Genomic DNA, 25,577 nt, shown 5'->3' on the forward strand with positions numbered 1-25,577 from the left:
AAACCTTTTTTAAAAAACTGCATGATTTATTTACGGATTTGTTATTTACTTTTTAACTTCATAGTTCTACATGTCTTGTATTTTGACAACTTTGAGCTTAAACCTAATGGTTTAGAAAATTCTTATATACGAGTATAATACGAGCCGAGTTTTTATTATTCACACATATTTTCCAGCTCCAGTCCGGCGACATGACCGGGGAACAGGTGGGCCTTTTGCATGGGCACCTGCACAAAATAGCGATCGCAGAACTTTGGATTCTGCCGGAAAAGGATCTCTGTCAGGATGGTGCTGTAACTGACCTTCTTAGTGATCAGCAGTCGTCGGATCTCTTTAGTGCCGTAGCTATTGGACCGCAATCCAAATCGGCTGGCCATTCTGAGAAGATAAATGTCTTAGAAAAATAACATAAAAAGGGTTTCAAGCGCTTTACTGGTGGAACGAGGCGCGTTCTTCTTTCGAAAACGTCGGCTCAAACTGCATGTCGCGCATGTCATCTGAATTAACATAGTTCTCTATTAGTTTGCGGTAATCGTCCAGGTTACCATGCTGATTTTTAGCGCCCAGGCCGGTGCGATTGTTCTTCAGTAAGTATCTGCAAAAGAATGAGTCAAAATGTTTCATTAGATCTTCTTCTAGAGCTTACCCCACAGGCTCCTCGCGCCCCTGCTTTTGGCTTCCCAAGCCGCCACCTGTCCAGCCCATCAGGCGCATCATGCGGTATCCCTTGTTGCTGGCGTCTAGCTTGGAATCCCCAAGACTGTCGGCAGACTCTTTGGTAACGTTTATGTTCACGCCGGTCTTACTCTTCTCCACCTTTATAGTTTGGCGCGAGGCGTTAAGCTGGTGAAGGGTAAAATATAAGTATTATATCTGCACGGTTTCTTCTTTATTTACCTTAATGCTGTAACAGTGTGTCTGCAGTAGGAGAAGCGCTTGCTTAACGGCCGCTTGCTTGGCCGCCTTCAGATTCTCACCCTGGCCAGTAGCTATAACCTGGTCGTTAACCAATACTTCGGCGTATTTCGTTGTGTCTGTTGCCTGGAGCTCTAGACTGGCGCGTTCGTCGTATTTCAGGTTGCTGGCTGTGCAGGAGTTACGAAGACAACTGCGCCCTCCGGCCAGGTACAAAATAAGTTGTCCGAAGCGCAGACCCTCGAAAAGATTGATAGGCTCGCCACCGCCAAAGCACAGTCGTGAGTCTTGGTTGGATCTTCTTGAGGCTTGTGCTTCAGGTGGCGGATTTGCCGTTGCGCCCCTGCGTCCTAGTTGTTGGAATTAGGCATTAGGCAGGCTGTGTTGTCTCTGGCTCGTATAGTTACTAGTAATATAAATAATTTTCTCCCACACTAGTCTATCTAATTATTCTTCCGTCTACCTTTGGCGCGCTGTTCCGCCGCGTCCGAGGCCGACACAAATGTGCGCTTCAGGCGTTGGTCTCGCTTGCGCCGGAACTCCTCGGCGATCTCCTTGGACATTTCAGCCACGAGGTGCATCGTCTCGGAGGGGTACTTGCAACCCAGGAACTCCATGTTAATAAACGTTTGGGCCAAGCACACTAGGCGATCCTCGTCGTAGGTATCCTTGTGGGCCAACATGAAATTGCGGCGCAGCTCCCAGTGCTCCTCGCTCTCGTACTCCGTGCGGTAGCTATCCACGTCCCAGCCCCCCGAGAAATCTCCTGAGCCATAGCCGGCGTCGGTCTGCTTTTTCCCTTTTACTTTCTTCGGTTTCGCTGTTTCAATGCTTTCAACCTGTTCATTCCTTTGACGTTTCGCCTTGCTCGCCATATTTTTGGGTTTCTGGGATTTTTTGAGAAAAACAAACCCACGCCGTCTAAGTGTTGGACTCCCGTTATCGGCATTCACAACGAAATGCGGGAGTCCAACTGTGATTGCGAGTTGCCCATCCCTATTCATCGTGCGTGTTCGACCAGCTCTAGTGCCGAGTGTGTTTTTAAGTTCCTGGTTTTAATTCATGATTTTTTGGTAACTTGATTATAATTAGTAGAGCGACTAACTCAATCCAGAAACTAATAGTCCAAGTGTCTCCATAGCTGCCAGCTAAGAGCTTAAACTTGCGAGAAGCTAGCCAGCAGCCGAACCTGAACTGAAACTGCCAACATGAGCATACCCAACGAATACATTGCCAAAACGGAGGATGTGGCGGAACAGGTAAGAAATATTTTCGAAAACAGTGAGCGGGACACACACTCGGACCTGTTGAGGCGCCAGCAAAGTCACTCTGTCCTCGGAGTTTCCCCCACATCGGGTTTCTACCGGAGAAGCTCTGCCAGCTGCCCTGTCACAAAACTGCCAACGTCACCCAAACGCGGCAAAGTTCACGAGCCTCGATAGGCTACGTTTTAATGTAATCTGTGTTCTCTGGTTACGTGCAGTGATTAGATTCCAATAGGAGGCGGGAACACCCCTGATTCTATCCCGTTCTCCAACTCCAGACACCCAATTGTCAATTGTTGCGTCTACAGCGAGCAGAACGCACACACAGGAATGGCGCCCGTCTGTGGGTGTGTGTGAGAGGCGAGAGCTATCCCCGCAAGTGAAAGTGCTTCGAGAGAAAGAGTGGTCAGGGGCAGACGGGAGGCTTAGCGGGGTTGCTGGACGCCACCGACCAGGTCGAGTTCCGTAATAGTCTTCGAGAAAGCGGGCGGCGTGCAGTGGTGTGCGTGCTCGCTATTTTAGTTGCTATTCAAATTACATGGAGCTACCAAAACCCGTTAGCGGGCAGATAGCGATCGAGTAGATAGAGAGAGCCCCAGAGAGAGACACGTCACTGCACCGATTTCCGAAAGCCCCGCTCGTACGTTTCGATCTGTTATCACTGTACCGAAGTCAGGTCTTCGGTACATCTTATCGGACACTCCATCGTGATGGCACTAAATTTAACAGTCGATGCCACTTCGCCACTATTTTGCAGGTTATCAAGCGGGGAAAGAATGTGCTGCCGACGGTGGCACGCCTCTGCCTCATCGCCACCTTCTTCGAGGACGGCCTTCGCATGTACTTCCAGTGGAATGAGCAGCGCGAATACATGGACATGAGCTGGGGATGCGGCAAGTTCCTGGCCACCGTCTTCGTGCTTGTCAACCTGCTGGGTCAGTTGGGCGGATGTGGCATGGTGATGGCCAGGTTTAAGGTCGACATCGCGGTGGGTCTGCTCTTCTTCATTGTCGTGCTTCAGGTAAGTGGCTACCTCTCCCGTGGAAGACCATTACTCAAAAGGCTTACTTACCCCTCTGCAGACAATAGCCTACTCCATTCTGTGGGATTTCCAATTCTTGCTGCGGAACTTTGCTTTAATAGGCGCTCTGCTCCTCGTCTTGGCGGAAGCCAGAATCGAGGGTCGCAGCTTGTTTGCCGGCGTGCCATCAATGGGCGATAACAAGCCCAAGAACTTCATGCAGCTTGCCGGTCGTATCCTGTTGGCGTTCATGTTCATCACCCTGATCCGATTCGAGTTGAGTGTGTGGCAGGTGATCCAAGACATCATTGGATCTATTCTGATGGTGTTGGTCGTACTCGGCTACAAGACTAAGCTGTCGGCCCTCATCCTGGTGGCCCTGTTGACGGTGCTGAACCTTTACCACAATGCCTGGTGGACTATTCCGTCCTACAAACCACTCAGGGATTTCTTGAAATATGATTTCTTCCAGGTCAGTCAGCGGTATAATTGCACGCCTTTGTATCTCGTTTAAACCTAATCAATCTTCCAGACACTCTCGGTTATCGGCGGTTTGCTTATGATTGTGTCCTTGGGCCCTGGAGGCGTCTCCATGGACGAACACAAGAAGAAGTGGTAGAGGGGTCGACAAACTGGAACTCCTTTAGCGAAACACTTGCAACAATTGACTTTTACCGTGTTTTACTCTTTCCGAGAAATATAGTTAGGATTTACCATAAAATGGAACAACAACAGAAGCAGCATCAGCAGCAGCACAACGCCGGCACGTATAAGAACTTGACAAATTTCAATAAAGGGACTTCCACAATACCCTCTCCCTGGCTTACTCGTAGGACACACCCGCCCCTCCCACCATCATTCGCGCACATTCAACTACAGACTTCGACTACATTTAAGACATTTTCTTTTTGTACATAACGAAAAAAAGCAAAACAAAACAAAAGCGTGGCCCGTTTTGTGCCCTCCAAAAAATGAGAGACGTAACTGATTTTTGTACCTTTTGTCAAGATCCGTATGATTTTCGCTGTTTATTTTTTTATGATTTGTACGCCCTTATGAATAAGTTGTAATCCTTGGTGTTTGCGTTTTGTTGTTTGATAGAGGTTCGAAAATGAAAACAATGTATAAAACATGATGTGTGTACCAATTGACAATGATTTGTTTCTTTCGTTTATAAGCAAAAGTGTAATAGAATTAAATTGTAACGTTTTAATAAACCTAATGAAGAAAACTCCGCCTGGCCAATTTTAAATCCGGCGCTCAGTTCCGTTCGAATGGCAAACGCGGCCTGAAGAAGTTTATCAACACTGGCTGCAAGCTGATACTCATAAAAAAAGAAAGAAAATAACTTATCAATGAGCCAGCAGCTGCTCGGCTTTAAATGAGTATGACGACCAAACATAACAGACATTGCGAGTTTGGGCTTCCAAGCGGACGGACGAGATTGGCTCTTCCCGGGAAAGGATTAGTGCCTGTTCGCGAGAATTACAAGCTCTTCCACCGCCTATTCTAATCAACAACTACAACGTGTGGGCGGTAATGTATCAATCAAATCAAAACACTGCCAACGTTACACTATCCAAATCGTTGTGGAAGAATTGCGCGATATGTGTAACGTAAGCAAAAGGCCAAAACGAAAAGAGTGAGCGGAACTTGGTCAAAAACTAGTTTTCACTTTCAACGATACAGTGAATACTCCCTAAGGAAATTGTTAAGGGGAGGGTAAGGTATTAAATTTTTTTTTTTTTTCATTTTTTTTTTAATTTTTAAATTGAATGCATAATATTTGAAGAATATTGTGTCAAAATTTCAAGTCAATTAAAGCAAAATTGACGAAGTTATTAGTTATTGACGAAGTTGCTCATAAACGTTTTACACTGGATTACACTGGTGTTTAAAACTTTAAAGCGTTTTTCCCACAACTCACGTTTTCAAAGTCGGTGCCCCTCATAACTTCAAAACTACTGCACCGATCCTTTTGAAATTTTAAACACTATTTCTGTACATATTTTACGAGGTAACGCTGTCGAGTTTTTTTTTTTTTTGTTCATAATTTTGATTTTGCAATGACAAATTAACCGATTTTTTCCCAAAAAATTGAGTTTTTCACTTCAAAGTCTTTGAAAAAATAAAAAAATTGAAATTTTCAAAAAATCTTCACAGCGTTACCTGGGCCGAACTATTATCTAACGAATGAATTTTCATTTTTTGATTACAAATGATCCAGCACCGAGTTATGAGGGGCACCGCAATTCAACTTTTTTTGGCGACACGTCCGGACAATTGCTACCATTGCCATATTTTTAAATATTTTTTTGTAAAAATTTGATAAAACATTCTTCTAATGTCATACTTTAATATACCGTTGGTTGAATAAATAAATTTTAACTGTGTCGTCAGGAAAAAAATCACAAAAACATGGCTTTTTTCGCATGATTTGACCTTACCCTCCCCTTAAAGGAAGCTCCATTTTCCTGAATAAACAAAAAAACAATCTAAAATGTCAATATGAATTAACAAAAATGAAAAACGAAAAGGTTTTTTTTAGAAATAATTAGTGTTTAAGTGTGCCACTTAAGAACTGCGTCAAATATCTTTAATTACATAAAAATATCTTTAACAAAGGATGCAAGAACTGCCCAAGATTCTTATGCACCAAAGGACGAAAGTATATTTAACAAAAAAAAAAACCACCACCTAGACCACCCAAGGGGCAGAATTGCATTCTTCGCGCGCATGCACCTCTTGCTGTGTTACCTATTTCTGGTCTCCATATTATAGTATTTTTCCCCTTTGTCAGCAGTTACCTGCTCGGTGTTATTCAAAAATTTTAGCAGTAGAATATTTCTATGAGAAATTCGAAATTACTTTTATAGTTTCATAGGTTTGGCTTTAGTTAATTTCTTTTTACTTCTATCGTAAACACAATGGTTTTTTAGCAACTTGAATCGGTTTTACTCCTCCCAAATGTTATTTGTGGGCTTACGAAACCCGATAAGATTATTGGGCTAACAACCTGTTGGGGGGTACTGTGAACAATTAATCGTGCATATTTTTATTGTTTAATTGCGCTTGTTTTATTTGCAGGATTTTAATCGCATTCGCCAGCAGCCACATTCCAGTTGGAGCCGCTCAAACAGTGCACTAAATAAACCAGAATGAAATATTTCGGCGGAGTCGAGGGGTACGTACAAATCTAATTTTGTAATTCAATATCTCCCGGCGGTGATTAATGAGTGTGATTCAAACGTGCGGCCGTTATCCACAACATCTGCCAGACAGGGAGTGCTTCAAAAGATTCCCATGCTCGATGATAAGCTCAGAGCTTCAATAATGATAACAGAATGGTTCAGAATGTGTTGGGCTAGGCCTTGATGAACTTGACCAGCTTGGTCTCCGGTATTCGCTTGTTTCGTGTGATCAGCTCCTGCCCATCCATGAAGGGTCTGAGCACGGTGGGTATCTCGACGACATCTCCACGCTGATACGATTCCAGCAGGGCAATCAGCAGGCGGGGAATAGCCGTCGCCGTTCCGTTGATGGTGTGAGCGTCGACGATCTTTCCGTCGCTGGCTCGGCGATATCTGATCCCCAGCCGCTTGGCCTGATAATCCGTGCAGTTGCTACAGCTAGATATCTCGCCCCACATTTTGCGACCCGGCATCCAGGCTTCGATGTCGTACTTTTGGTACGCCGGAGCCCCTAGCTCGCAGGGTGGCATGTCAAGCAGCCGAAAGTTGAGACCCAATCGCCGGAAGAGGTCCACCTCGGTGTCCTTAAACTCCTCCAGTTCAGCCTCCGACTGCTCCGCCGTGCAGATTGCAAACATTTCCACTTTGTTGAACTGGTGCACACGGTAGATTCCCTTCTCCTCTTGCAGTCCCGAGGTCTCGGCCCGATAGCATCGACTCATGGCAGTTACTTTGAGGGGCAGTTGCTCTTCCGTCAGTAGTTTGTTCGCAAAAAACCCGGCCAGGGCCATTTCAGAGGTGCCCGATAAGCATTCTCCGGTGTCCAATTTGTACACTTGAGTTCGTTCCCCTTCGGTGCGCATGCCACAGGACTCGATTACTTCGCGCGGAAGAATGTCCGGAACCGAGATCAGCTTGAAGCCATGTGAGGTGACGGCTTGCAGCGCATACTGGATGATGGCCTGCTCCAGGGAGGCCAACTGACCCATAAGATAATAGCTCTTGTGCCCGGTGTAATTGCCGAGGTGATCCATCCTGTACAGGTTTAGGGCACGGGCTATTTCAGAGAATTCCTTGATGGTTGTGTCTGCAGGAAGTTCCCGGTGCTTGTACTGTGCCAGTTCCCGTGGTTCCTCGCCATAATCCAGAACCCGGGGGTGTGTTTTATTGGGCAACTGTTCCAACTCCAGTTGTAATTTTGTCAGAATGTCCGGACTCCCATCTGCAGCTTCGTTGGCGAGGGTACGTATGAGGGGTATGTTGTTTTTGTGGTGTCGCAGCTTCACATTCCGCTCCAGCTCATCCAGCTGGGCACTAGTTGGAACCGGTTGCCTTGGCGGATCCAACGCCGGGGCAGCTTTTGTGTCATGCGACCTTTGGCGGCGCAGTAGCAGCAGTGGACGCAGCCGCACAGCGTTTGTCAGCAATTTCATTTCAATTAACGCGTCGCGTGTTACGGTCTTAGGTCACTTCGGAGCAAAAACATTCAATGTTTTTGTAGTTTGTTAATAATTTCTGGCCGGCTGTTTGGTAACCCACTGCCACAAGTTGGCAGCTCCCGCAATGTGGGGGGAAAGACTGCCAACTCGCTTGATGTTTTTACGTCACAACTAGAGCGCCAATCAAATTTATACTTTTTATGACTTAAATAAATTGGACGTAAGTTAAAATTAGTTGTGTGGCATTAGCAAGCGCCTTTCCTGTGCCTGCCTTGTCCCGTAAATGATTGCCACAATTGAGCGTAATAAGCCAGTGCATTTTCCGACACCACTTTTCTTTTGTTAAGTGCATTGTGCGATGTAACGGTCCTGTGCAAATTCTTAAATATACATTTTAATATAATTTTCATGTCCGATTGTAAATATTCACACTTTTCAAAACTTTATAGCTTATCCAATGAAAATTGTTGTAAGTTTATGCATTGCACGTTTGCGTAAAAAATATACAAAAATGCAATAACATTTAGATTTAATTGAGTAGCTTTGCGTAAAGCATTTATACAATTTACAATTAAATTTATTAATGGAAGTAACAATAAGAAATAGCATAAAATATTTGTACTTGTTTATTATTCTTTCGTTTTTAATTTATTTAACCCTAAATAACCTTAATTAAATAAAAATCCAATTATGAGTTTTTTGGCTTCAAATAGTAGCCCTCTGGCAATCAGGACAAACTACTTTTTTTATGTTTTGAACATTTTTTGAAAAAGTATTATGGCTTTAAAAAATATTATAGAGACTTCAATTTTTGTGTAATAGGGCCCCTATGTTCTGGCATTAGTTTTCTCAGAATTCAGATAGGATTCCAAGAGTGAAGACAATACCCTACACCCGCATGGAATAGCTTCTATGGGAAACCGCGGGCTGCCATGCCTTGTCTATTTCAGTTTGTGCGTGTGACACGTTTTCTTTAAACGACTGACAATTGTGGTCCGGTCCTCTTCAATTTCTCAATTTCCAGACGCCAGATCGGTTAATTTAATTTAATTTAATGGCGTAATTGTTTGCGGTCACGGCCCCTGGTCACAACACAGCACCTATTGTGTAACAATTATGGAAATCCGGAAATAGATTGAAGTCCTGGTTCTGAAGAAATTACTTCATTGTTAAATAAAAAAAAATAAAAATTTTTAAATAGACCGCTATATATATGATATTATACGATTTTACACTATAAGTGAATGCTCTTTAATTTTGCAGCGGTGCCACGCACTCCCGGCTGGTAATCTGCGATGAAAGTGGCCAATCTGTGGGCGCCACCAGTGGCTTGGGAACAAACCATTGGGGCATCGGTATCCCAGAGTGCGCCCGACGCATCGCTGACATGGTGGAACGCGCCAAGGAAGAGGCCGGTATCCCAAAGGAAACTCCATTAACCAGCCTGGGGCTCAGCCTGAGTGGTTGCGAGCAGGTACGTTCCTTCCTCGTTTTATACAAAAATGTCCTTTTACAGAACTTGAACTCACAGGAGGCCACCAATCTCGAGCTGGAACAAGAACTACGGACCACATTCCCAGACCTGGCTCTGAGTTACGCAGTTTCCAGCGACACTATGGGCAGCATGTTCACCGCGTCCGCCATCGGCGGAATGGTCCTCATCTCGGGCACCGGATCCAATTGCCTGCTGCGTAATCCTGACGGCTCCACTGCCAATTGTGGTGGCTGGGGAAACTTCCTAGGAGACGAGGGCAGCGGTGAGTGCCAACTAATCGTTATCATTATCAGCTAACTATATGTTAATGCCAGGCCAATGCCGAGATTAACAGCAGTTGCGATTAGGATTTTCCGATAGCGTTGATTGCCACTGACTCATTGCCACTATTGTTGATGATTTTATAATTTATGAATGCAAACTCCATCCTTTCTCCGCAGCCTGGTTTATTTCATATCGTGCCGTAAAGGTGGTATTTGACCACATGGACAACTTTGAGACGTCACCGGCACCCGTGGATAAAACCTGGGACCTGATCAAGGACCATTTCAACATCGATACGCGCTACGATATGTTGCCCCACTGTTACGCCAAATTCGACAAACCCTTTTTCGCCAATCTATGCAAGAAGCTGGCTCTAAATGCTGACAATGGCGATGAGCTGGCCCTTGGACTCTTCCGGGAGGCTGGAGTACACTTGGCCCGAATGATCGTGGCTCTGCTGCCTAAAGTGTCGAAGGATCTGGTGAAGTCTGGCGATCTAAGCGTGGTGTGCGTGGGCTCTGTCTGGTCCAGCTGGAACCTATTGAAAGATGCCTTTACCGAGGAGCTGGCCAAGACGAATATAAAGTACAATCTTAAATTGGTTCGCATCACCAAGAGCAGCGCCTACGGTGCCTGTTATTTGGGAGCTGATAATGCTAAGTTCAACTTGCCTCGAAACTATGCGGATAATATCACTGTCCTGCATACCTACACAGATCCCGGAACGGCGGCGAAAACGACTAATGGAGTCAAACCGCCGGGATGCTGTAAATGTAGAGAGTAGTTTTATTAAAAATTCTTTTCAAAATAAACATTTAAATTGCCAAACAAACACGCATCCAACCATTTAGTGTGCCAAAGTCAAAAGACATTCCATTGGGTTTGTTAGAAATACGTATGAAAATTTTATTCGATAATGTTCATTGTATTAAGTGTATGTGTCTCAATGCTGGCCTGTCTGCTGTCTTCCATCCTCGTCCGTATATGTAAGCATACATTGTTCTGCATCTATTTTTTTAATACTTTGATTGTATTTAAAGCCAATTCGTTTTATTTTGCCGTGCTGTCGATCAATTCTTTGGCTAATTTGATTCTCAAATCGGGGAGCAAAACAAGAATATTTCTAAAAGTTGTAGTGAGGGGTACAAGAGGCCAAACCTAATATCTTAGGGAGCTTACGGTAGAGTATTTGGGATTTATAAGAGTAGCTTAATCGAATTCCATAGTTTGGAAAACCAATACATCTATATATAATTGCTTGGATAATACATTTTACGTTCTGATCGAATGAATGTTACTTGCCAAAACAGGATAGCAATAAAATCGAATTCAATAAAAACCAATTTTACCCCTCATTCTCGAAGAACTTGTCATGAAGTGGGCAGGACATAGCCGATGCTGTGGCTTTTATCCATTTCTACATTTTTTTCACGCCCGCTTCTCGCCCTGGGGACTTAATTGTAACTGCGATTAAGGGTAACCTAGTTATATGCGATTGGCTTAAATGCGTTTCCCGCCATTCAATTGTTCATGCTCTGACGCAACTTCTGGGGATCCTGGTAGTGCGACGATGACGATATGACCGAGGGATGCTGTGGTGGAGGGAAACACCGCACGTGCTCCACATTTGAGCCCTCGCCATCTCCGCCCTTAAGATACTTATTCAGAATGGAAAAGATTTGTGAGTTTAATACTTGGAACCTCCGAATTCGATCCACCATCCGCTTCAGTTGCTGTAGCGTAAAGGAAAAATTTAGAAAAACGTCTTAAAGGTTGTTCATATAATCATAACTTACGATTCCCTTGACATCCTCATCTTTTCCATCGACGCGCTGTACCCTCAGAATGTGGTAGCAAAAATCAAGAGCCTCAAAACGTCGTTGTTGACCCAACAACACAATCATAACGCACCCGGCCCAATTAAGACCTTCGCCGAATAGCTCCTCAATGGTATACTCTGTCCCACGAACAGGAATGCAGTAGACAAACTGCAGCGCGGACCAGAGTCGGTGGAACTCGGAGCACTCATCCACATGGATTATCCCATTTGCTGGCGGGGGTCCGCTCCAGACTGGATCGTCTAGGTAGCTTTTCACGCGGTTAAGGATCACTTCGAAGATGCTCAGCCCACAGCAGAGTCGTTCACGTGTCAGCAAATCACCCTCACGAGCAATCATTGCTTGCTGTAATGAAATTTCATTTAACATCTATTTTATAGTAGTTTTATTTTGTATATTACCTTCGCAGTGCCGATCTTTTCTACATTCGAGACGATCTGTAGGTTAGCAAATTGTGCTTCCAGTCGCTTTTGCTTGGCTTCAGGCTTTTCGTTCTCTAAAGCATTCAAGATAGAAATGGTTATATAATTACAATTATTGCAAATCCATGCTTACCTTTGCAAAACGGTCTAGGGAAGATGTTCTGGAAGAGGGCCGCATGCAAAAGATCGCACACTTCCTCCTGGGATAAGGCTTGCTCAATCAACAGACAGAAAATGATGCTGTTGCCGAACTCCCTAAACGATTGAAACAGCTCCGTTTTGGCGTCTGGGTATTGCACTATGTCCGTTAAATGGGCCTGGTAGTAGCTTAGTACTCCTGGCGAGCCGTATTCGCAACGGGGAAGCTTGCAAGATTTTGGCATAGCGATCATCAACGTCTTGGTGAACTGCAGCAATGAGCCCTGAATCAATGGCTTAACAATATCCTTCAGTATAATATCCATAACGACGGCAATGCCCTGATAGCCGAGGAGGCGGCACATTGCATGGAAGTGTGGCGCTCCAACGAAGCCGGTGTATTGGCCATACTGGGTGGAGTAGGCAGCATTTAACTGTTTCGAGCCCCAAAGATAATAATGTGACATTTGTGGAGGTTTCTCCCGTTGAATGGCCTGCGAGGAGGAGAGGTTGACCTTGGTGCGAATGAATCTAAAATATACTGCGTCAGTAAGGAAAATTAAATTCAAAGGAAAAACGAAACCCACCGATTTGTGGCTGCATTGTAGCAATAATTGACCAGGAAATCATAATTTAATTCCACAAAGACGTGCAGGGTAATCCTTCCATAAGGTGCCAGGACATTGTGATTGGCCTCCTTAACCATCCCGTCAAAGTTGTCAAGAGCTAAATATTTACTTAGCAACTTGTGACAAATGCGATTTGCCTCCAAAAGGCCTTCAAGCTCCTACAAGTACAAGTGTTAAACATATTTAATTTTAGATATTTCGATTTACTTACCACAATGCCGGTTATGTCATTGCCTTCGAAGCGGCTGATGGCCAACTCAATGCTTTTGTGCATATTGGCGTTGATCCTTTGGGTGATCAACTTGTTCAGGTCAATGGAGCGGCCTGTAAAGTACAGAAGGCTGGTTACGAAAAATGATACAACTATCGTCCAATATGGTCTTACCCAATAACTGCACATGTCGTTGTTTTAAGAGGGTTTCATAGCGATTGTTGCGCGGATACGATTGAAAGTTGAATCCGAGAACTTCACACTCTAGACGGAATCGCTTGTCCAGGAAAATGCTACCCGCCAACTGCTTATAGTGGGCGAAGATCTGCTCGCTCAGCTTGTAGACAAACTGATCAAAGCACAGGTTCACCTCGGCCTCCACCTCGTCATAGAGGAACTGTTTGCGGAAGACGGTGAGAGCATAGTGAGCTGAGTCGTTGTACAGATCTAACGGGTACAAGACAAACCTGAGGAACGGACGCATTAAAGTATCATCTTAAGACCATAAAATGTATTGCGAAACTTACTCCATCATAGAAGGTTCCTTCGTTTGCAAAATGTGATCGGTAAGGATCCAGGGCATAGACATTTCAATGGGGAACTGAATGCGTTTCTCCATGGTGATCAGATCCTTGCACTCCTCATTATGCTGATGGCGGACCATGCACTTGTTGACCTTGCGGCCCATTGTCATCTCCAAGTAGAACTCTCGATACCACAGCTGCGAGAGGTCGCAGCACTTCTGCAATGTGTCACTAAAGTTGAGCAAGTAACTCCAGTAGAAGGAATTCTTGTGGAACGTGTCTATTTGCCCGAGGCAATTTCCATCAATGTCCTTGCGCAAAGTTCGCTTTCCGCCACTCTTATCCGCAGTAAGAGACTCCAACATTGTGCGGACCATATAAAGTTGCGTGGAGGAAGGTCCGACGTTTAAGCGCGGCACCGTAATACGAAAACCCCCATCGGGATCCTTTTTACCCTTAGACACTGGGTCATCAGTGGGTTCGTATCCCTTTTGCCAATCGGCCGACGTTTCCCGCACTGACATTATGATACTCCGAATTAAGTCCTTCTTGTTCTTGACTGCCTTGCGAAGAGGTTCGCGTAACGTCAGCTGTACAAAGTCCTGAAGCTCAGAATAAATGTTCCTTCGAATGGCTTCGCACAAGACGGTTTCGATACGAGCCATCAGCACTTGCAGGCCCTTTATCATAGCAATAACTTCAATAAGGGCGAACTTTTCCTCTGAGCTGTAGTTATACCGCGTAGCACGTTCATATTCCTCGGCTTCTACTGGGCACTCCTTGTTCTGGTGATGGTCTGTGGGGTGCAGAAGCTTCCAAGAGTACAGTTCAGTCACCACACTTGTCCATTCCGACAACAACTGCAGACCTCGCAGTGCTAAATCAGATGTGTTTCGGTTCTCCTTATCTGAAGGGTTTTCTTTCACCGTCGTGGTGACCTCATTGGTGTACCGAGCCAGCTCTGATATGTACATCACATGGTCTTCGCGAATCTTCGGCAAGTGTACCATTAAATCTGCCTGTGGGCTGATGGCGTTGGAGCTGGACAGCGGCCACTTGCTGGAGTCAAAGTGCTTGCTGCGTTTGATGTAATTGAAAGGAGCGATCTGCATGTCACCAAACAACGGCACCACTTCGAGGTGCTTGAAAATTCTATCTATGCGCTCCAGGCGAATCTTCTTCTTTTGATCCAATTTGTTGATGTTGCAGGCATCGCTGTCCATAAGAAAAAGGCCAAATCCCATTACCTTCACCAGCATATGCTTTTCCTCCGGGGTCAAGTACATTTTTGTTTCAAACATATGGACACAGATGTTGACGACGTCGGACAGAAGATCCTCGTAGCCAACAATTTTCTCAAGAGTGTCCTTAACCGTGTCGCGAATCTTGTTCTGAGTAGCCAGAAACATGGAAAGGTTCTGTGACTCCTGCAGGGTGTGAGAATCCGACATCACCTTTAGAAACTGAGCTGCGCGCCGGTACGTCGAGTAATCGTTCTTCACGCTTGACTTCATGTTCTTTAGCTCGTCTAGAACGGCGAACATATTGATGAACTTGCCCAGTGTTAGCAGATATGCCTCCGAGACAAAATCCTTTCGCTTCTCTGCATGGCACAGGCGCTTCACCTCGCCCGAAAAGGCCTCAATCGCCTTGCGTTGAAAGTACATGAAGTTTAGGAGTTTGTTTACCTCGGGAGCCAGAACCTCAACAGTCTTCTCGTAGATCTCCACCCGGTTCGGCTGCTCGTTGGACTTCGGCTGAGGAATGGCGCGTGAGCAGCAGCGCCAGGTATACAACATGACGGCATGTTTCTGCCCCTCTTCCAGCAAAACATTCTAAAATGCGGGGAGGGTCCGGGGAGGAAGTGTTAGTAATCGATTGGGACCGTGCGTTTCTATCTTGATTATCTTACCAAGTTGGCGTGCGTTGTCGCCTCTTCGATATACTTGGCAATTCCAGTAACGAATCCATTTCGATCCTCGAAATTTGTGTCGAAGTTCGCCTTGTAGATAATGGAACAGGGCTGGGCCTCGATGCAGGGCTGCTCATCGGGCAGGGAAAGCTCGTCCAGCACCTCCACATTGGACAGCGCATCGGCTAACGTTATCTTCTCCGTCATACTGCCTTGTTTATCATGCCTCCGGAAGCTCAAGAGAAATTCAATTTAACAAAGGCGGGGCTCCAATCCCCGACACCGAAGATTTTTTTCCACCGTAGTTGCCACAAATACACAAACATCAACAATGATGCCGTACTTTGGAAGTCCTAATAATTGGCAAGGGCGAGCCCAGTGCTGTAATTAAAGCCGTTTTTTTTTCCGAAAGGGAATATATATTATTTTATACAACTAAGGAAAAATATCTACGAAAATAATACTTTTTTTCTAATTACTTTATTACTAGATATATTAAATTTACAAATTATATCTGATAAAAGATCTTAAGCTTTTATAAAAAAAATATATATACATAAAAAATACACAACTGCAGTAAATTTTAATATAACTAATTTTATATCCATCGATTAAAATAAACAAATTGAAGCCATAAAAAATCAACAATTATAAAGTTCATGTTATAGTTTTTTAGAGGGAAAGGTATGACCGTTACGCAAGGTGGCTACCCTACGAAAGTAGACACGGGCAGAATCGATACTCGATTCGATTTCATTCCATTTGCAGCTCTAAAGTTTTTCTTTCTTTTCGCCTATCGTTTCCGGCAAGGTATGTAGAATTGCTCCGCGTGGTTTTTTTTATATTAATTTAATTTTTTATTTTAGCGTTGGTGATTTATCAATAGGGTAAGTAGCTGCGCTGTCCATTCGACTTCGCTCATGCATTTTTCGTCGTTTACAAAAACGGGGAAAATAGGTAATACATGTGTATGCTAATGTATGGGTTTTGTTTCGTCTTTTGCAGCTCCAAAATGACCATCCGCCCAGCGTACAGGCCCAAGATCGTTAAGAAGCGCACCAAGCACTTCATCCGCCACCAGTCGGATCGCTATGCGAAGTTGTCGGTGAGTTTGGAATTCTATTACCGTATCACAAGAAGCTGGCACTAAAGAAGTTATCTGGTTTCAGCACAAATGGCGCAAACCCAAGGGTATCGACAACAGAGTGCGTCGTCGCTTCAAGGGTCAGTACCTGATGCCCAACATCGGTTACGGTTCCAACAAGCGCACCCGCCACATGCTGCCCACGGGATTCAAGAAATTCCTGGTGCACAACGTGCGCGAACTGGAGGTCCTGCTGATGCAGAACCGCGTCTACTGCGGTGAGATCGCTCACGGAGTGTCTTCGAAGAAGCGCAAGGAAATCGTTGAGCGCGCCAAGCAGCTGTCGATCCGCCTCACCAATCCCAACGGTCGCGTGCGTTCTCAAGAGAACGAGTAAGCTTAAGATTCAGTTCGCAACGTCGAGTTTTTGTAACGTCGGAATACAAATTTGAAACGTTAAAAGTGAAATTTTTTGTGGAAATATGTGTATTCTATTGAGATTGATTGGGAGCCATCAAGGAAAGAACTCGGTAGGAGCATTCATAAAAATATTTCCGGTTTAGTTGGGACCTGTGTTTAGTTGTGTAGCAGTCAATATTATAACTGAAACGACATAGTTGTTTCATGTTTGTGTATCAGAATGTTTGCACAGTTTATTGACATCTATATGGGGTCACAATAGGTATTGTGAAGCAATGATTATTCTAAAAACCTGTTTTAGTTTGGATACAGTTAAAATATATTTGTAGACGATTTCTATTTTTCACGTACAACTGAAAGGAAATATATACTAGACTAAAGTAGCTTAGTATCTTAATTAGTTTACTTCAAAACAACGTCGTGGTCAAACTGCAAGTGGTGCTCTAGTTCCTTCTTACTTTCGAAATTGGTGTTGCATATCAGACAGAAGCCGCTGTTCTCATCGTTATCAGACATAATCACTGTAACCGCCTGCTCGGACTCGTCGACGTCCACGTGCAGCTCTTCGACGACCTGCTGCTCATCGGCGGGAGCTTCTTCTCTGACCCCATACACCACGTCCCCTTCATGGGTTTTCATGTGCATCTTAAGAGTATAGCGTTCGGTGAAAGATTTTGGGCACACAGTACAGTAGTGCCTGGGGCGATTCTCTTTATGGATGAGCGTGTGATGGTTGAATGTTTTGCGTGATTTGAAGGATACATTGCAAATGCTACAAATTATTGGATTTTCTTCGGCTTCGTGGCGCAGTCGATGATTGTAGAGTAGGTTGTCTTGGGAAAAGCGCAGACCGCACTTCTCGCATTGGTACTTTTTCTTGTCCCAGTGCATGCGCATGTGACGCAGGGTGTTGACAGGTCGGGAGAAACTCTTGTCGCAGTAACGGCACTGCTTTTCTGTTTTTCCCTCGTGTAGATTCATATGTAGTTCCAAGTACTCCTCATCTCTGCGAATCACTCCACAAATCGGGCAGATGTGGTTGGGCTGCTTAGAATGATCCTCGCTGATGTGTTTTTGTAGCTGGTACCAGGAATTGAACACCTTTCCGCAGGTGCTGCATTCTTGCTTGATACGCTTTCTCATAGGCTTTTCGTCGCCGTCAGACTCTCGTTTTTGAATGGCTCCTTCAGAGTCCCCCACTTCGACTTCGCAGATAAACTCCTCATCTTCACCCTCGCCTTCGCCATCGTCGTCGTAATCTCGCTTGATGTCTACATCGGATTCTTCTGGTTCTTTGACTAGCTCTACAAACAAAGCTTCCGCTTCGGCGTCTGTGTCACCATCGTCCTGCGGCATCTCCACCTCCTCCAAAAGAACTTCTTCGCCATTTTCCGTACCCTCAAATTCGGAATTAAGGGCAGCCTTTAGTTGAGTCGTAAGACGCTTCTGTGTTGTCATTAGATTAACCATGATACTGTCGTAGTCCGCGAGTTCGTTAAAGCACCTCTTACACAGGCGGCTACTTGGCGGAAGGTCCAACGTTGTGCCGATACAGTTGGCCAGGTGCGTCAGTACCAGCGAGACAGTTTTCTGCGAAGAGGGCACCTTGGCAGATAGATTTTCGTAGCGACTTGAGCTGCTTCCTGCGTCGCCCAGCTCTACGGCGCCGCAAAAGAAACATTGGTCCATTGCGGCCGGTCGTTATTGTTTACTTGCAACGGATGGGGAAATTGTGTACGGAATTTACTAGAGTTGGCAAAACGAGGAATATCGGAAGCTACACAAAAATGCTCAAAATACAACTCTGCGCTAGCAAAAAAGAGGGGGAGAATCATCGACGCATCGGTGTTTTTAGAAATATCGATATTTCACAGTAACAATCGATGTTTCTGTCACCTCAATTTTAATAAATATTTTACAACACTAAAAATTCTTTATTTAAAAGAGTTTTAAAAACCATTTTTTATACAAATCAAAGCACAGCTTCAATTGTTAATACCTAATAGTTTTGCATATTCTATATTTTTTTATCTTTCAGAAAAAAACATAGTTTTTCAATTATATTTATTGTTTTATTTATGTAACTTAAAACATATCCAAATATTTATTAGTAGTAGTATTTTAATGACATGCTAATTTGAAATGTGTGCTGTCATCCTTAGTTTAGTTTTAGAATTTCAGTTATTTGAAAACTAATTAGATCGCTTTCATTCCATTTGGACTCCGCTAAGCTTTCCTCTTGAATAAAAGTTTCAGTTTTCTTTTTCGGTTTTACATACGTTCTCTGCCTTTTTGAGTGGGATCTACTCTTCCGGGAAATGGTTCTGGTGGCATTGACAGCAATTCGTTTTTGAGATACTAAGGATTCGTCCGCATCCTGATTGTCTTTGCTTATAATATCCCTAAGCTTTGCCAAAACAGAATATAAAATCTTTAGGCGCTTTACTATCCGCTTCGGATCCACAGGAATTGCTAGGTTTACGATCGCATGGCATTCTCGCAGAATTACGATAAAGTCGTTGTAAACCCGCTTTCCATCTTCACTAAGTCCACCGTAATTAACGGGTAACCGAAAGTGCTCCACCAAAACATTTCCCATTTGTATTATAAATTTGATGTGACTCTTCTCCTGGATGTGGACACTTTCACCTAACATATCCAAAAAATTGTTGATCAACGAGCAACTGTCAATTATTTCGTGGATTACGTTTTTGAATATCAGGAGCTCTTCGTTGAAATGCTGTTCTAGTATATCGGCGTATTTTTCAGATGCAGTGGAATGGGGCACCTGGAGGGCTGGAACAATGCAGGCATCCAGGGACTCAAGCGAAGCCAAGCAACTCCTGACGATGGTCTTAGTTTTAATGTTCTGCGAGAATGCTATGGCCAGTACTCCAATTTGCTGAATACGATCCATGTTAGTGTCGAATGCAGAGATAAGTTCCTGAGCATCATCAGAATCAGTTTTCAGTACAGCTTTAAGTTTGCTAACCGGGTTATTTTCTAATTCAATCCAACTGGCAAAAAGTAGGTGCAAAAGGGCCTCGTTAAGAAAGGATTCCAGAGAGTAGATAGCCCGCTCCAAGGAAAGGGCTTCCAGCTTGCGGTGACCGTTATTGGGATCTCCTGCGTCCTCGTGGAATATGGCACATTCGCTGAGTAAAGTCTCACAAAGTGCTGATAGAGCCTTCTTGTCCGAATTAATAGCAACGTTTGCAAAGGCTAAGGCATGGCGTACAATGTGGTTTACAATGCTGGCCAATTGATAGCCCTCTTCATCCTCTTCGATACCCAAAAAGTTGTTATCCTTTTCATTGAGTTTTTCCAAGTAATTTTCCAGGTGATCCAGGGCCAGGTCCAATAACTCTACAAACGAGTGATCCTCGAGTTTTTTTGCCTCGTCTTGATGTAGCGAAAGCTCCGTCAACGAGACTAGTAACCGGCGAAGACACCAATCCATTCGATCGAGAAAATGATGGTGCGACATCTGGGAAGCTTCTACATTGATGGCCCTTTCCAAGTGGGTGATGCAGGTTACCACCTGGGTAAGGCATAGGAAAATGGTCTCTACTTCCAGGCTATCACCGCTTTCCAACGGCCATCGCGGGGAAATCTCTGGCAATTTCCCTTTGAGTTCGCTGGCAAAGTCCAGAAAAGTGGCACAGAATTCGTTCAGCCAGCCCATATTGCACGTTCCTTCAGCAATCAGCTCACTGCACATATTCAATTGAGTCAGCAAAGAATCCATCTTCTGTAATATGCACTATACAGTTGAAACGTAACTTTTCGACTAACCTTTGCTGCGAAAAAAATTCTCTTTATATAGAGAGGTGCAGGTACGCAAGCCAAATACGGATCAACCATCTGCCTATTTTATGACCCACAAATTTTAAATCCGCGACATGGGTATATTGGTGAGTTACACTTAAATCCGCGGTGTTACCTGATTTAATTCCGAGAAACCAAATGTATGTACAGTTTTTGGAACGAATAATCTATCAATATTTTTACAAGTTACCTGAAAAAAGGCTTTGGTAAAGAATTTTTTAAACAAGAATCTTTGCTGGAAATTCAATTTTAGAATAGAATAAACCATACATATGTTAATATTTTAAGTAATGCATAGTATAGGTATTTGTAATTTAATGATACATACATATGTTTGCATATGTCTGGTTACTTAGATTAAACTATATAAACAATACCCTACAGTACGCTCAGTGACATGTCTGAGACTAGGATGTCTGTTACTCTTTAACCTGTTCATGGACTCGCTTATGAACTTTCAGCGTGTATTTGTCTACAAAGGACTTCTCGCATTCAGTGCAGGGATACCTCGGCCTATCAGTTTGATGCGTACGCAGGTGGTGTTTATAGGTGCGCTTGGTTTTGAATTGCTGATGGCAAATCTCGCAAATAAGGGCGTTCTCTTCGGCATCATGACGCATTAGGTGGTTGTACATAAGCCAAGACAGCGAGAATCGCTCTCCACACTTATCACACTGGTATTTCTTCTTATCCCAGTGCACCTCCATGTGGCGAAGAACGTTCCTTTTATGTGAGAACTTCTTATCGCAGTAACGGCATTCCAGCTCGGTCTTTCCTTCATGAAGATTCATGTGGAGGTCCAAAACTTCGTCATCTTTAAACTTGAGGCCGCACACGTTGCAAGTTGCGTCGTCGCTTTTCTGACAGTTGTCCGTCCTGATGTGTCGGTCTAGAATTTCTTGGCTGGAAAACATTTCGCCACATATATGACAAGGATAATCTATGGTTTCCAAGTAGTCATCCTCGGAAGACGACATGCTTTCCTCGACTTCACTAAATTGGAAGTCATCCATTACTTCCTCCGTAATAAACTCCTCTTCCTTGATTTCTTCGTTTTGGTCGTTTTCTATTAAAAAAGACGAAGTGTTGGGGCTATCCAAATTCTTTGATGTCGGATGGATGACCTTGAAGGCGGGAACCTGTACTCGTGCCTTTGTAACGTCTGTCTTTTCCACCTGCTTTCCCGTGGCCTTTCCACCTTTTCCCTGACGGCATCCTAGGAGGGCATCAGCAATCTGGCGCTGCACCTGCACCAGATTCCTAACAAGTCGATCATAATTGAACAAATACTCCAGGCAATCCCTGCACGCGGCGGAGTTGGGTTGCAGTTCCAACCTCTGATTGATGATCTTTTCAAAATATTTCAATATATCTTTGATGGGCTTGAAAGTCCCTGGCACAATGCATCCTGAAAAGTTCCCACACATTAGGTTTGACCAGGCATTCATTGATTTACTCACCTTCGATGAGCTGACAGACTCCGACAGATTTTACTTTGCCGCAAACGAAGCAAAACGGACGTGTGGAGCTCATCTCGTCGCTTTGAGATCGAAAACTTGGTTTAAACAATTTAAATTGTGTATATTTGCTGTAAATATTCACTCAATTGTTTGCGGTGTGACCAACAGAGTAAAACGGAAGTATACTTCCAACGCTGATGACAAAAAATAGCTAAGCTTTATGCAATGCTTAGAAGTAGTAATCTGTAATTTTTTAATTCAAATCAAATACAGGAAAATAAAATATTTATTTCTAAAATATTTTGAGAATATTACGGCCGCCGGGGAAAAAATGCAATTACCTTACAAAAATTTAGTAGGGAATTGCAGCAGCATTTGTGTTTTATTTCAAATAAGAGGTGTAATATGTTATACCATTTGTTTTTAATTTTAAACCTTTTTTTCTTTTACAATAATTCAATAATTAACAAATTTATGTTATAAATCTAGCTTGAAAATAGCTGGATTTTGTAAATGGTACAGCAACTGTACTGTATGTGGTGCTTAAAATCTGGCCACACTGTCATGATAAAATCTGCGTTATTTGGGAAATTGCCGGTAAGAAATTTAGCAACTTTAAGCAACTATTTGCGAAATAAATAATTGATTATCATTTCAAACCTTTCAAAGGGCTACGCACAATTAGAAAAATGTCCGAGGAAGCTCTAGCGGCCGTGCCACTGGTTAATATCAGCGATCAAGGAATATTTAAGTATATTCAGATCGTGGTAAAGAATGGTGGGGAGGCTTCCAAAACGGTAGTTCGAGGCTTTGCTGACTGCACATGGCACGGTATTTATTAAAATTTCTTAACTCATACTTATTATTAGACTCATAAAAATAATTTATATTTACAGCTGACATCTTTGAAAGAGAAGAGCAAATATTCGCTAAATCGGGTCTTAAGGCCGAGTGCCCCGGTGGCGGACGCATAGAGCACGACCCAGAGAAGAAATACCTCAAAGTTTATGGATACTCCCAGGTAAATTCCAACAGTAAAATTGTAATAAGTATAATTAATTTTTATTCATATATTTTAGGGCTTCGGAAAAGCTGATCATGCCCAATCCAAAAAAATCCTGGAAACAAAATACCCAGATTACACCATCGAAATCTCGGATGAAGGATATTAGATAATGGTTCCAATAAAGCAAATTTTCTAAAGGAACTCTGGCCATCTGATCCAATGTGCCATGACATTTAACAATATGGAAAAATAAATATTTATATTTCAGGAAAATTCATTCGAGCAGTGACTGAAGCTGTTCGCTCTAAGCCTTTCTATTCTAAATTATCAAAATTGTAGTTTACGTTCAACATGCAATACTATAAAACCCTTAAGCGAGTTCCACAATGCCTTAAATTGTTCAGTAAGCATTGAACTAAACTGGAATGAAGACTTCAGGAACTGAATTCCGTTTGTTTGGTTAATTTTAGGTAGATGTTTTATGGCTGATAGGAATTTGATTCAAATTCCTCGGGTAAGGATTTCTGAGGGCCGTATACGCTATTTGTTACTGTTGATCCATAATCATGGCTTGAGTGGTTTCGGTAGGACCATCGTTCGGGGAAGCGATGTAGAGGACCATCGTGAGTTATGTAGTAACTCTTATTGACAAGACATTAATAGCGTTAGTTTTCAGTGGATATTTATGACCAAATAATGGAAGAAATGGAACCGATGGGTATCTGTGCCAAATGTCTAGGCGGCGGAAAGATCAATATGGACAAACCAAGTAAAAAAATTACCATATATGGCAAAAGTAAAGTAAGTATAGGTCATGGCGGAAAGTTAAACTTTTTCTTAACTGGAGCTCTCATAGAACTTTGGATGTGCTGACCATAACAGGACGAAGAATATTCTGAAATCTTGGGACAATTATAAGGATTTCAAAATTATTGTTGGCTGAATATTCTTTATGTAAATACATATTAATTCGAATATACTAATTAATCCTCTAAAAATTAATTTTTTTATTTGGTAATTTTTGTATAATTAATTTGAATTCAAATAAAAGATTTTGGAAAAACGTTACCATAGGATAGGATAAAACATTTTTGTACACCAGGGAACTCTTTATAACTCAAATAAAAAAGCTGTTGATGAGGTAAAATACGGCTAATATGAATTTTTGAGAGAAGTTCATTGAATACTATACAAGTCAAACTTGAACTATTAATTAACCTACTTAAACTAACTTACTATTTAAAAGCTTAAAAAGAGTGGAATATATATAGATGGTTTCATTGGTTCTATAGATATGAGTTTTTTTTATAAACAAGTATTTTTTTTACCTTAAGAAACTTTAACGTACCTTGAAAAGTTTAGAACCAAAGTTGTTCACATTTGAGTAACAGGCCCAATGTTTTCAGGAATTTACTGCTATAAAACAATTGGACAAACTAAACAAAATTCATTTCGGAAACGGCGAATCGCATTTTATGATTGGGATTAAATTAAATGATTTCACCAAAACCCGAACGAATTTTATCATAATTATGGGAAAAAAGGTCTTGGATAAATTATCCTTTGTTTACATTACACGCACAAATAAAATGTTGAATTCTTCGGCTTCATATGTTTAGTAGTTCTCACTTACGTGGACTATCGTACACAGTGTGTTTTATGTATCAAATTGAAGAGATCAAATGTGCCTTGACATTTGTATCAAAATTTACGTCTAGCTTTGGGTTGATTCTATCATATAGTTTCAGTTGCCTTCAGGCTGTGCTTGTGTAAACACCTTTTTTTTTTTGGAATTTGGACACAAAATTTTATAGTTTAAAATGAAATTGGGATTGCAACATTTCAAAATTATAAATCCACTTTCACAAATCATCAAACCTACCACAAAACAGCTAAGCACTGCAAGGGTTAACGCTTTGCTTTTGAATGTGCCAAGAGTGCAGATCTCTGATGGAAAAAACAACTACCTCCTACTGATGATACATTTGCATGGAAAAACTCGCTATGGCAGGACAATTGTTCGTGGCACAGGCTCTAAGACCCATGGTTCGTATGATTTGCTTGCTTTATACTGTATATTGTGATAAATTTTATTCCTTAATTTACTTGTAGAGGAGATTTTTGCCGAAGTGATGGATGAAATGGATGATATTGGCATATGCACAAAATCCCTAGGAGGTGGATTCATAGATAACAAAGAAAAAAAGAAAAAAATAAAAATCTACGGTTGCTGCAAGGTAAGGTGTTTGTTTTTTTTTTTAATGGTTTAACATTTAATTAAAATGTTTTTGTATCAGACATACGGCGAGGCACCCCATGGTAGAACCAAGGATATATTACTTGCTTGGACTAAATTTAAGGACTTTGACATCAACGTCGCAAAATATAAGAAGTAATTCAAACGACTGTTAAAATAGTGCAAACATATAATTGACTGCAGAAATGTATAAATTTTGATTTACGAAATAAAAGGTATTCATCGGTTCGGGTTTGCCTTCACTTTATATTGGTGCAA

At 42.7% G+C, this 25,577-nt stretch overlaps 12 protein-coding genes across 13 annotated transcripts; 6 read left to right on the forward strand and 6 right to left on the reverse strand.

Moving 5' to 3' along the window:
- Positions 1–25: 25 nt before the first annotated feature.
- On the reverse strand, positions 26–1,919 carry LOC108128110 (uncharacterized). Its single transcript, XM_017245505.2, has 5 exons — positions 1,379–1,919; positions 898–1,265; positions 647–843; positions 434–595; positions 26–378 (listed from the first exon to the last, which is right to left on the reverse strand). The coding sequence occupies exons 1-5, from the start codon at positions 1,917–1,919 to the stop codon at positions 156–158; spliced, it is 1,491 nt and encodes a 496-aa protein (XP_017100994.2). The 3' UTR covers positions 26–155.
- On the forward strand, positions 1,852–4,432 carry Surf4 (Surfeit locus protein 4). Its single transcript, XM_017245510.3, has 5 exons — positions 1,852–1,988; positions 2,057–2,174; positions 2,938–3,201; positions 3,263–3,673; positions 3,734–4,432. The coding sequence occupies exons 2-5, from the start codon at positions 2,124–2,126 to the stop codon at positions 3,818–3,820; spliced, it is 813 nt and encodes a 270-aa protein (XP_017100999.1). The 5' UTR covers positions 1,852–1,988; positions 2,057–2,123; the 3' UTR covers positions 3,821–4,432.
- A 131-nt stretch (positions 4,433–4,563) lies between these two features.
- Nagk (N-acetylglucosamine kinase) lies at positions 4,564–10,424 on the forward strand. 2 transcript variants are annotated; one of them, XM_017245508.3, is made up of 5 exons: positions 4,564–4,737; positions 6,289–6,385; positions 9,095–9,305; positions 9,363–9,588; positions 9,767–10,424. In XM_017245508.3, exons 2-5 carry the CDS (start codon positions 6,360–6,362, stop codon positions 10,372–10,374), a joined length of 1,071 nt encoding a protein of 356 aa, XP_017100997.2. In that variant the 5' UTR covers positions 4,564–4,737; positions 6,289–6,359; the 3' UTR covers positions 10,375–10,424. The 2 variants fall into 2 exon arrangements, with proteins under 2 accessions (XP_017100997.2, XP_017100998.2); XM_017245509.3 differs by lacking the exon at positions 4,564–4,737 and adding an exon at positions 6,008–6,227.
- SerRS-m (Seryl-tRNA synthetase, mitochondrial) lies at positions 6,254–7,962 on the reverse strand. The gene has a single exon (XM_017245507.3). It carries the CDS (start codon positions 7,823–7,825, stop codon positions 6,566–6,568), a length of 1,260 nt encoding a protein of 419 aa, XP_017100996.2. The 5' UTR covers positions 7,826–7,962; the 3' UTR covers positions 6,254–6,565.
- Positions 10,425–10,466: 42 nt separating the features above from the next.
- Cyfip (Cytoplasmic FMR1-interacting protein Sra-1) lies at positions 10,467–15,606 on the reverse strand. The gene is made up of 9 exons (XM_017245504.3): positions 15,265–15,606; positions 13,356–15,187; positions 13,003–13,295; positions 12,829–12,941; positions 12,576–12,775; positions 11,984–12,519; positions 11,830–11,924; positions 11,387–11,773; positions 10,467–11,323 (listed from the first exon to the last, which is right to left on the reverse strand). The coding sequence occupies exons 1-9, from the start codon at positions 15,469–15,471 to the stop codon at positions 11,111–11,113; spliced, it is 3,876 nt and encodes a 1,291-aa protein (XP_017100993.1). The 5' UTR covers positions 15,472–15,606; the 3' UTR covers positions 10,467–11,110.
- A 392-nt stretch (positions 15,607–15,998) lies between these two features.
- On the forward strand, positions 15,999–16,816 carry RpL32 (Ribosomal protein L32). The gene is made up of 4 exons (XM_017245511.3): positions 15,999–16,074; positions 16,131–16,151; positions 16,270–16,369; positions 16,434–16,816. The coding sequence occupies exons 3-4, from the start codon at positions 16,277–16,279 to the stop codon at positions 16,743–16,745; spliced, it is 405 nt and encodes a 134-aa protein (XP_017101000.1). The 5' UTR covers positions 15,999–16,074; positions 16,131–16,151; positions 16,270–16,276; the 3' UTR covers positions 16,746–16,816.
- On the reverse strand, positions 16,504–18,589 carry Sry-delta (Serendipity delta). The gene has a single exon (XM_017245506.3). It carries the CDS (start codon positions 18,455–18,457, stop codon positions 17,171–17,173), a length of 1,287 nt encoding a protein of 428 aa, XP_017100995.2. The 5' UTR covers positions 18,458–18,589; the 3' UTR covers positions 16,504–17,170.
- A 243-nt stretch (positions 18,590–18,832) lies between these two features.
- On the reverse strand, positions 18,833–20,881 carry Sry-alpha (Serendipity alpha). The gene is made up of 2 exons (XM_070281174.1): positions 20,787–20,881; positions 18,833–20,711 (listed from the first exon to the last, which is right to left on the reverse strand). Exon 2 carries the CDS (start codon positions 20,514–20,516, stop codon positions 18,927–18,929), a length of 1,590 nt encoding a protein of 529 aa, XP_070137275.1. The 5' UTR covers positions 20,517–20,711; positions 20,787–20,881; the 3' UTR covers positions 18,833–18,926.
- On the reverse strand, positions 20,876–22,240 carry Sry-beta (Serendipity beta). Its single transcript, XM_017245731.3, has 2 exons — positions 22,057–22,240; positions 20,876–22,004 (listed from the first exon to the last, which is right to left on the reverse strand). The coding sequence occupies exons 1-2, from the start codon at positions 22,127–22,129 to the stop codon at positions 21,016–21,018; spliced, it is 1,062 nt and encodes a 353-aa protein (XP_017101220.1). The 5' UTR covers positions 22,130–22,240; the 3' UTR covers positions 20,876–21,015.
- Positions 22,241–22,507: 267 nt separating this feature from the next.
- On the forward strand, positions 22,508–23,339 carry janA (janus A). The gene is made up of 4 exons (XM_017245365.3): positions 22,508–22,653; positions 22,726–22,887; positions 22,953–23,077; positions 23,136–23,339. Exons 2-4 carry the CDS (start codon positions 22,746–22,748, stop codon positions 23,226–23,228), a joined length of 360 nt encoding a protein of 119 aa, XP_017100854.2. The 5' UTR covers positions 22,508–22,653; positions 22,726–22,745; the 3' UTR covers positions 23,229–23,339.
- janB (janus B) lies at positions 23,329–24,054 on the forward strand. The gene is made up of 4 exons (XM_017245367.3): positions 23,329–23,465; positions 23,533–23,685; positions 23,739–23,863; positions 23,919–24,054. Exons 1-4 carry the CDS (start codon positions 23,414–23,416, stop codon positions 24,003–24,005), a joined length of 417 nt encoding a protein of 138 aa, XP_017100856.2. The 5' UTR covers positions 23,329–23,413; the 3' UTR covers positions 24,006–24,054.
- Positions 24,055–24,808: 754 nt separating this feature from the next.
- ocn (ocnus) lies at positions 24,809–25,566 on the forward strand. Its single transcript, XM_017245572.3, has 3 exons — positions 24,809–25,108; positions 25,175–25,299; positions 25,360–25,566. The coding sequence occupies exons 1-3, from the start codon at positions 24,883–24,885 to the stop codon at positions 25,456–25,458; spliced, it is 450 nt and encodes a 149-aa protein (XP_017101061.2). The 5' UTR covers positions 24,809–24,882; the 3' UTR covers positions 25,459–25,566.
- Positions 25,567–25,577: the final 11 nt, after the last annotated feature.

Source organism: Drosophila bipectinata, chromosome 3R (genome assembly GCF_030179905.1).
Source record: "Drosophila bipectinata strain 14024-0381.07 chromosome 3R, DbipHiC1v2, whole genome shotgun sequence".
Classification (NCBI taxonomy): Eukaryota; Metazoa; Arthropoda; class Insecta; order Diptera; family Drosophilidae; genus Drosophila; species Drosophila bipectinata.

Bases quoted from the DNA above. Each gene is read 5' to 3' on its own strand.
- janA (XM_017245365.3), top strand. From the start codon at position 22,746: ATGTCCGAGGAAGCTCTAGCGGCCGTGCCACTGGTTAATATCAGCGAT. The intron at 22,888-22,952 runs GTATTTATTAAA...TTATATTTACAG, and splicing joins TGCTGACTGCACATGGCACG to CTGACATCTTTGAAAGAGAA. The intron at 23,078-23,135 runs GTAAATTCCAAC...CATATATTTTAG, and splicing joins AAGTTTATGGATACTCCCAG to GGCTTCGGAAAAGCTGATCA.
- Sry-alpha (XM_070281174.1), bottom strand. From the start codon at position 20,516: ATGGATTCTTTGCTGACTCAATTGAATATGTGCAGTGAGCTGATTGCT.
- Cyfip (XM_017245504.3), bottom strand. From the start codon at position 15,471: ATGACGGAGAAGATAACGTTAGCCGATGCGCTGTCCAATGTGGAGGTG. The intron at 15,188-15,264 runs GTAAGATAATCA...CCCGCATTTTAG, and splicing joins CGACAACGCACGCCAACTTG to AATGTTTTGCTGGAAGAGGG. The intron at 11,324-11,386 runs GTAAGTTATGAT...TTTACGCTACAG, and splicing joins ATGAGGATGTCAAGGGAATC to CAACTGAAGCGGATGGTGGA.
- Sry-delta (XM_017245506.3), bottom strand. From the start codon at position 18,457: ATGGACCAATGTTTCTTTTGCGGCGCCGTAGAGCTGGGCGACGCAGGA.
- SerRS-m (XM_017245507.3), bottom strand. From the start codon at position 7,825: ATGAAATTGCTGACAAACGCTGTGCGGCTGCGTCCACTGCTGCTACTG.
- RpL32 (XM_017245511.3), top strand. From the start codon at position 16,277: ATGACCATCCGCCCAGCGTACAGGCCCAAGATCGTTAAGAAGCGCACC. The intron at 16,370-16,433 runs GTGAGTTTGGAA...ATCTGGTTTCAG, and splicing joins ATCGCTATGCGAAGTTGTCG to CACAAATGGCGCAAACCCAA.
- ocn (XM_017245572.3), top strand. From the start codon at position 24,883: ATGAAATTGGGATTGCAACATTTCAAAATTATAAATCCACTTTCACAA. The intron at 25,109-25,174 runs GTTCGTATGATT...ATTTACTTGTAG, and splicing joins CACAGGCTCTAAGACCCATG to AGGAGATTTTTGCCGAAGTG. The intron at 25,300-25,359 runs GTAAGGTGTTTG...TTTTTGTATCAG, and splicing joins AAATCTACGGTTGCTGCAAG to ACATACGGCGAGGCACCCCA.
- Surf4 (XM_017245510.3), top strand. From the start codon at position 2,124: ATGAGCATACCCAACGAATACATTGCCAAAACGGAGGATGTGGCGGAA. The intron at 2,175-2,937 runs GTAAGAAATATT...ACTATTTTGCAG, and splicing joins CGGAGGATGTGGCGGAACAG to GTTATCAAGCGGGGAAAGAA. The intron at 3,674-3,733 runs GTCAGTCAGCGG...TCAATCTTCCAG, and splicing joins TGAAATATGATTTCTTCCAG to ACACTCTCGGTTATCGGCGG.
- Nagk (XM_017245508.3), top strand. From the start codon at position 6,360: ATGAAATATTTCGGCGGAGTCGAGGG. The intron at 6,386-9,094 runs GTACGTACAAAT...TTAATTTTGCAG, and splicing joins TATTTCGGCGGAGTCGAGGG to CGGTGCCACGCACTCCCGGC. The intron at 9,306-9,362 runs GTACGTTCCTTC...TTGAACTCACAG, and splicing joins GCCTGAGTGGTTGCGAGCAG to GAGGCCACCAATCTCGAGCT.
- LOC108128110 (XM_017245505.2), bottom strand. From the start codon at position 1,919: ATGAATAGGGATGGGCAACTCGCAATCACAGTTGGACTCCCGCATTTC. The intron at 1,266-1,378 runs GTAGACGGAAGA...TCCAACAACTAG, and splicing joins GGCGGAACAGCGCGCCAAAG to GACGCAGGGGCGCAACGGCA. The intron at 379-433 runs GTAAAGCGCTTG...TTATCTTCTCAG, and splicing joins GAACGCGCCTCGTTCCACCA to AATGGCCAGCCGATTTGGAT.
- janB (XM_017245367.3), top strand. From the start codon at position 23,414: ATGCAATACTATAAAACCCTTAAGCGAGTTCCACAATGCCTTAAATTG. The intron at 23,466-23,532 runs GTAAGCATTGAA...GGTTAATTTTAG, and splicing joins ACAATGCCTTAAATTGTTCA to GTAGATGTTTTATGGCTGAT. The intron at 23,864-23,918 runs GTAAGTATAGGT...GAGCTCTCATAG, and splicing joins CCATATATGGCAAAAGTAAA to AACTTTGGATGTGCTGACCA.
- Sry-beta (XM_017245731.3), bottom strand. From the start codon at position 22,129: ATGAGCTCCACACGTCCGTTTTGCTTCGTTTGCGGCAAAGTAAAATCT. The intron at 22,005-22,056 runs GTGAGTAAATCA...GGAACTTTTCAG, and splicing joins AGTCTGTCAGCTCATCGAAG to GATGCATTGTGCCAGGGACT.